The 8,541-nt window shown below is 33.1% G+C and overlaps 1 protein-coding gene across 1 annotated transcript; it reads left to right on the top strand.

Annotated features, from left to right (window-relative positions):
* Nucleotides 1-2,091: 2,091 nt before the first annotated feature.
* LOC112529171 lies at nt 2,092-5,794 on the top strand. Its single transcript, XM_025140289.1, has 2 exons — nt 2,092-2,316; nt 5,517-5,794. Exons 1-2 carry the CDS (start codon nt 2,188-2,190, stop codon nt 5,619-5,621), a joined length of 234 nt encoding a protein of 77 aa, XP_024996057.1. The 5' UTR covers nt 2,092-2,187; the 3' UTR covers nt 5,622-5,794.
* Nucleotides 5,795-8,541: the final 2,747 nt, after the last annotated feature.

Below are 8,541 nucleotides of genomic sequence, written 5' to 3'. Positions count from 1 at the left end.
CCTAAATGCATACATACATGTATGCACAACCCTTCCCACACAAATATATATATTATATATGTACCTCACATATACAAATATGCATATGACTACATATATGCACATTATATATATATATATATATATATATATATTCTTACAAATATATATATATATTTATTTATACATTCAAATATTTCACAAAATTTCATACCGGCACATATCAAATTATCATGCTGTCACGTAATTATTAAATCAAATAATCACGTATTAAATACCTTGGGTAATAACCAAGATCTGGTTATCACATATACAAACCGATGTAATAAATTCACAAAATCGATAAAATACACAAATCGCACAAAATAAATTTACAAAAATAAAGGTTTGTGAAAATACTTGATATCTATATAAACCTTCTAAGAGATTTATTCATAACGGAGCATCGGTAACAGAGGGTTTCTCTCTCGTCTCATTAACAAGTGAACGTATTTTCCGGTTTATGGTTTTCTTCTTTAGTTTGAATGCAAAAATCAAAAGGGTTAATGTTCGTTGTTAACCGTATGGGTTGACCTAGTAAGGGACAAGCAGTGGCACGTGCCACCACTTCACTAACTCGACATAGTGAAAAAATTATAATTCATAAAGATTTTACTTTGATTTTCACATGTTGGTAAAAATTTCTTCTACGGTAATTTATTTTAGGGATTTTGATTTTTGATATTCTTATATCTTAGAAAAGACGCAACCAACAGAGTAGACATCCAACATGGTAGAGAATAATTTTTGTTCAGCCAGAATTTTAACAGCCTCGTAATTGCAAGTTGATTCTTACGCCATATTGTAAAAGAAAAAGTAACGCTTCTCAAAGTATTGTCAATCGTGATTTCTGGATCCTCTGGGTAGTTTCAGTCAATGTTGACTAGCTTGTGGCAAGCCTCTTTGACACTGATCGGTGTAACAGAAGGTTTGGATCTTGAGAAACAAAACAAAGCTGTCAACTTGAAACTCGATGTTATGCCGTTTCAATCGACCCTATGCTTCATTTCTTTAGAGCTTCATGAAGATTATCCTTAACTTGTTTCGGAATCGGGTCCATGAATCAACTTCATCCATGATTGAAACACTCGATGGAGCCATTCTTGTAATTATACGATGGTTAAATGCAAAACTATAGGTTTTTATCGATCTTTTTAAAATAAGCGTTCTATGAACATGATAATTTTATTAATGCAGCGTTTCTCTTTATGAGAAAAGAATTTAGTATCAGATTTATCTGTTTACGCTTATTGTACAATTTTGGTTAAACTAAGGGGCCGTTTACCAAACACTTACCCGGTAAGTGCTTACCGGTAAAATTTAACACTATTATTTACTTACCGGGTAAGATTTTAATCCACCAAAACGACATCATATGCAACAATTTACCCGGTAAGCGCTTACCGTGGTAAGAGTCGTCGCCCTCACTTACCTGGTAAAGGGTTGTTTGTTTACCTCTTAATAGTTCCATTAAGAGGCAACATCTGAATCATTAAGAGATGAATCTTGTTTGGCAAAAAAAAAAAATCTGTCTCTTAATGGTTCTAAAACCCTCTGAATGATTTTGTATCATGGATCTCCCTTAACCAATAAGAGCCATAATTTCATTGTACACAATTACCAAACAATTATATTTCATTTTGCATTATATCATGATAGTCTCTTAATCATTCTGACCACTTAATCATTCTGCATCAAACCATTCAGTAATTGCTAAACAGCCCTTAAGACTCTTAGTCTTTATCTCACTCTTACCGGGTAAGATTATTAGTCTTTACCATATTCATGCGGTGAGGTAATGTTACTTGGTAAGCACTTACCTGGATAAGCATTTGATAAACGACACCTAAACGTTGTCTATCGGTTGGAGTTTTATTTTTTATGAATAATTTTTTGTATTAAATTATATATCGAATCAAATATTATAAATATTTAGAAAGAATCAAATGATAGAAGTAAAAGGCAAAAAGATACCTTGTGGAAACTTGCTTGATTTTGGGCAATGGCCCATGATTTTATAAACCCGACCCGGCCCATATTGGTTGAGCAGGTGCCCTGTTGTAAAATCGTTATCCACACGAGAAACACCGCCATGTTAGGGTTTTCGTCGAGCTTAAGAAGAACGAAGTTTGAATCAGGATTTGATTTCAGTTGTTGAAGGCGTATACAATGACATCGTTGGGGACATCTAAAGGTGTATTGGAGATCGCGAAGTTCGCCGTGTACGTTACAGTTCCGATCGGTCTTATGTATTTCTTCGCCAATAACACTAAGAATCTTCAGAAATTCATGGGCACTGTAAGTATATCTTGAAAACTCTGGAATTTGATTTCTAAATGTTAATCCTTGTGTATTCTGATCACATTATTGATTTTGATTTCGTTATTGTGTTTGCGTCAATAGTATTCAGTCATGGTGCTTGCTATAGAAGTTTAATGTAGTTCGTAGTTTTTCTCGGAATCGAACTTCCAAAATCGTATCAATGTTGAAGATCAGAAGTGATCATTTCAATATTTGAAGTCAAAATTTAGCTATGTTGTTGGAGCAGAGGAGTTGACGTTAGCTTCTTTTCTGTTGCCTTTCTAGTAGAACTTGTTGATGATGTAGTTATATGCGATTGTATGCTTTATAGAATCGATAGAAGATAGAGATGCGCTGCTGCGAACACAATTAACTAGGGGTCTATCATGAACTAGTTGTAGACTGAAAAACGAATTCATGATAATGGACATGTACCCTTCCAAGAAAAATGACGACCAGTTTAACTTGCTGATTTTCACATTTGATGTTAAAAAAGAGCAGAACTTCCTTAAACTGAGTAGATCAAACTAAGAACACATGGTGGTGGAATGAGAAAGTGGATAGCTTACTGAGAGGAAAATAGAGTGCTGTAACTTGTTATTGATTGTGAGAGACTGGAGAAGAGAGATCATGTAGAAGAATAAACTGGCCAAAGAGAAACTACTAAAGCAATTACAAAAGCTAGATGTAGAACATACAAGGCTTAGATAAAGTAGGAGGCTATGAGCGAAGAACACGCTAACTCACAAGCAAAAGTATATGTGGGTCTTGAGCTAAGACTTGTAAATCTTGACAAGGATATCTTCCAGTTGATTAACAAATTGGAAAAGTAAATTAGGGACCTAAAGCATATCAAGTATGGGTGAGAACCAAGAATTATCAGTACGATATTTTGAGGTTAAACAGAAGTGGATGTAGTTGAATTTGATGATTATTTTTTATATTAGGTTTATTAGTTTATACATACAATTCGTGAGTTAGAGGTCAAAAATCTATAAGAATGACAAAACTAGTCAACATTGGGTTGGGGCAGGATAGTATTCGTACTTAGAATTTGGATTTTGGAGTTGCCTTTGGGATGTGGCATAGTTGAGCTATGCTGTTTAATGTTCTTAAATCGAGAAAGTGTTTACACGACCTGCTGACAATCTATAAGAATAGTAATACATTAAAAAAACGTATTATTATCTTAGTATCAAGCTAAGCGTATTGTTTGACACATATGAGTCTGTGACTTTGGTAAATTTGCAAGAATAAGCAAATAGCTACATGATGAAAACTGTTCTGTTTGGCAAGAAGTTGAACTGCATTGTTTGATAGAGATAAAAAGATCGTTAATTGAATGTCGCAAATGCCTAAATGGCTCAAGAGGAAGGCAAGTTGCCTTTCCCACATAACTACATTGAAAAGCGACTGCAAATTGATGATTATGTTGTTATCCCCTGGGTAGTGTTAGTAAAACACAGTAGGCTGGGTACAAGTTCTATTGTAGTATTACGAGTAGGTGAAGTAAAAATAGAAATTCGGTTGGTAGTAATACTATTACTCCAATACAAGTTAGGGGCTGAAAGGAGGGAAGGATATTAATTAGTCTGTTTTGAAGTATTTTTGGCGCAAGTATTTGGAGAGATATTATTAGCCTTACGAAAACTGATAACATCAACTGTATTCATTCAATTGAACCTATGCTGTTAATTGCGGTGCAATAGCGGTTATTGGTCCTGAACAAAATAGAGGTGGTAAGTTGCGGTTCCGAGAATAGTGGCGCAATTTATCGCTATTTCACCGATATTTGATGTAAAATAGCGGTCCACAATAGCGATATTCTCAGTTGGGATTTTTTGAATCTGATGCTTACATTTTTGTCATTTTTTGGGTATTTATTTTGACTTGGGCTCATATTTTATTTCAATCTGATGCTTACATTTAAGTTATGCATGCATACATATATATATATATATATATTATATAATTCTAAGAATTATTACATGAACCGCTTTTTTTGGACCGCTATACCACAGCGATAACTTCAATTTCAAATCTCAGTCCTGACCGCTATTTTGTATTTTGACTGCTGTAACAACATAGGATTGTAGAATTGAACTGCTATTTATCTAGGGTACATCATGTGTATTGAAGATTAACCGATCCTTCAAACCCTTGCAAAACCCCCCAAATTTGCAACAAACTCAGTCATCGACTCATAGCATCATGAATTGATAACCTCATATGATTGATGAGCTTTTTAACATGCCAAAGAGAGATTGAAAGCCCAAAGTAAAGATAAATGCCAAACTGCCTTAAATCAGTGATGAGGTTAGAGAGTGAGTGAAAATATTTGAGCTGATTTCCAAACCATAAATGACAGAAAGTTTGGCATCCTTTCCATGATAGGGTTGCATGAAGCCATGTACTGTTGATTGAGAATAGAAACATAACACCATAACACTGCTAGACGAGAAACAGGAACAGATAATTGGACCTTAAGCCTATCTAAATGAACAGAAACGAGACTATGAATTCAATAATCTACCTATTGCTGTGCAAATTGCAGACACATTTGAAACCATCACAAACTGATGCATAGGGTTGACCCAAACTGATGCATAGGGTTGACTCAAACTGATGCATAGGCTTTTGACTAAGGAGGTTTTGGTCATCGATGAACGTGTCGTCATGAACATTGGTGATGGCTTGTTAAATAACCGCAAAAGCAAGAAACATTTAACAGAATAGCCACAAAATAGAAACAGAACTTGAGAAATAATAAGCAAGCAGTAGCATGTGTAAAATAACTAGAAAGAAGAAGAATAGTAGCAGTACAGAGGGTGGAAGAACAAAGAACAGACAAGCTACCAGATGCACAAAAATGAGATAAGTAGAAGAATAACATATACAATAATATGAAGAGAGAACAAAGATGGAAAGTTAAAGAGAAGAAGAGTGTTGAAAGAAATCTTTTAGTATTATGTTTCTTGCCTTTTTCTACCATACCTGGATTATTATAGTGGTTTGTTATGATTATTATAGGTGGAGTTTGAGATAAAAAAAAAAAAAGAATTGTTACATGGTTTTTGGTTGTTGAATATTAAATATGTGTTTTTCTCAAACTTCATGGTACCAAAAACATATGACTTGAGAAATTTTTTATGTTTGATCTATGAAATGATTGAGTAGTAATTAAATTTGTTTTGAAGCGTGAATACATCGTGTACCCTCCGGAGGGACCAAGGCCCCAATCACCGGAGGAACTAAGAGAAATGGCTCGGGAGATAGCTCGCAAGCGAGGTACACAATCATGAGCCCATGGGGTGGGATTTTATAAACTATTGGAACCATAATCCAGTTGGTGGTGTTATATGTTTTCTATCATGAAAATGCTTTCTATGAAATTGTAATAAAAATGCATCCAGAAACCTTCTTGTAGTTCTCTTATTATAAATAATATAGTTGTAAATGATCACATCTTGCATACACACACATATGTAGGGGTGGGGTGGGTTCAAACGAAAAGTCATTTAGATGTCATAATTGAAATTGGAACAAGAGGTATATCTCTACCCATCTTTGAAAGGATAGGAAACCTTTCGCCTTCCACCATTTTAAATATCAAAATCATTGGTATAATCCGCGATTGATTCACGAAGGGGCCGTTTACCAAACGCTTATCCAGGTAAGTACTTACCAAGTTACATTAACTTACCGGATGAATATGGTAAAGATCAAGAATCTTATCTGGTAAGAGCAAGGCAAGGACCAAGAGTCTTACCCGGTAAGTGAGGACGAGAACTCTTATTACGGTTAGCGCTTACCGGGTAAATTGTTGCATACGATGCTGTTTTTGTTGACTAAAATCTTACCCGGTAAGTAAGTGATATTGTTGAATTTTACTGGTCAACGTTTACCGGGTAAGTGTTTGGTAAACAGCCCATAAGATGCTTTACATGGATAGTCGACATGCATTTGATTCATTTGATCCAATATGTTGGCAAACAAATTATAAAATTCATGGTATCTAGATCACCCCAATACTTGTTAAACTTTCTGTTAAGTGTTCATAAATCAAAAATGAAAAGCTATTCAACAACCATAAAAAGTAAATATATATTACAACAAAAGTGAATAAAATGAAAATAGTTAAATAGATATACCCTTCCAATAGCAGACTTGAAGTGGCATAAAGAGAGCTAGAAATTATAGTTGTCTTAATAAATATTACAAAGCTCTGTGCAAATAACAAATCAAGATTGAACCACCCAAATCAGTAGACATTGAGGTGTCACTACTATTGTAGTATCGTATGATTCAAAAACTTGTTTATAAGCTACTATGATCTTCTAAACATCATGTAGGTGGAGCTTCATCTAGTTGGAACATCAACTCATAAATAACCTTTCTCTCCCACCTCAATCAACTCTCCAAGTTCTCAAAAAAAAAAAAATCAACCTTGATGGGAAACTCCTTACTCACCTAATACAATCCATAATTCTCATAACCGATGAATCTGCTAATTTTAAACCATCCTGGACAACCAAATTCAAATAATAAGCTCTACAGAAGAACAACCCCAAGACACCAATTTGTTCTTCAAGAACTCAACAACAACATCATTGTTTGAGGCATTATCAGCTTTTGATAGTCAATACTTCTTTTATTCCCCAATCAAGTAAACAACACTCTAAGTATTTATTATTCTCCATTTATCATCAATAAAATGTGTAGTGATGCACATATAATTAATTATTTGAACAGATATACAAGTTTCGGTAATTAAATTTTATTTGTTACATGTTTGACTTAAATAATTTTTTTTAATATTCATCATCTCTTAAAAGTGTGTGTGTGTATATATATATATATAGGGTTGGGTTCACGTGAGACCAGCCTGTTCTCGTGAGACCATATTTTTACACTTGAAACTTTACAACAAAAGATTGTGAAGGAAAAAAAAATCCGAACCTTCACAGCAAAAATCTCATTTGTCCCAATATATTCACATAAGGGGAATGTATATTGGGGAATAACAAAAGTATTTACTATCATCTATATCTATACTATCTTATGAAGCAAATTTACCAAAAGTTTTAAAGTCTTAAAATACTAAATGACCAAGATACCTTTATCTATGTTACCCTTAAGTCACTTTTTCACCCCCTCCTCTCTTCACATATACTCATCCTCTCATCGATTTTTTTTTAAATTATAATTTTATATTTACACTTTATATCTCTATAATTAGTTAATTAATTTAATTTGCGTCCTATACTTTTAAAAGTTTCATTTTAAACCTTTATCAAATTAACATACATAATCGTATATCAATTAAAACATGTTTAAAAAATACATTTTTATTTTAATAAGTTACATCATTATAATCGTCTCGTTAATACCTTCGAAATGAGTTTAATATTGAATAGTTTATGACTTAATTATATTATTATATATTATATATACTGTGAAAAAATATTTTTAATATTTACGATTTATACTTTTATAGTTATTTATTTATATATATACTATATATTTTAGGGTTAGGCTGTCCAAATTGCACTGTATAATATGTTCTGAATTAATATGTTCTTGGGTTTTTTTGAAATATATATATACATGTATTAGTTCAATCTTAATCTGAGTTTCTGGACAAGAAAGAGGGTAAGCAGTTGAAATTTCATTCTAAAACCCATCTTTTTTGGTCTTTTCATGGCTTATGATCTGTCAAATTTGTAGTTTTCTTTATTGGTTTTGAGTGTTTATCTTAAAACTCAAGTTTCTTGGTTCTTTGCTCTTGGTGTAAATCGAACATATTTGTGGAGTCGTTTAAATATGTTGAATTTTAAATATATTGGATTTTAAACTGTCATACAATTTTTTTCATCGATAATCTGTAAGTGAAACCATAACTCTTATTTATTTAAATTGTATTAATATGTAAAGACCAAGTGTAACATATATCATCGTTAAATCKTRTCTTATAAAACCAGTGGAACTTCAAAATCGTTAAAATTTATGGCTCCCGCCACATTGCTCGAGTACACAACTAATAGTTGATAATGCCTCAAGCAATGATGATGTTGTTGTTAGGTTCTTGAAAAACAAATGGGTGTCTTAGGGTTGTTCTTTTGTTCGGGCTAAGTACATGCATATGAGATGCATTGCTCATTTTTTGGATTTGGTTGTCCAATATGGTTTAAAATTAGCATATTCATCTCTTAAAAGGGTTAG

Source organism: Cynara cardunculus (genome assembly GCF_001531365.2).
Source record: "Cynara cardunculus var. scolymus isolate 2C chromosome LG 16, CcrdV1, whole genome shotgun sequence".
Lineage (NCBI taxonomy): Eukaryota > Viridiplantae > Streptophyta > Magnoliopsida > Asterales > Asteraceae > Cynara > Cynara cardunculus.
The sequence above is the reverse complement of the archived record's forward strand: the minus strand, read 5'-3'. Positions and strand labels throughout refer to the sequence as shown.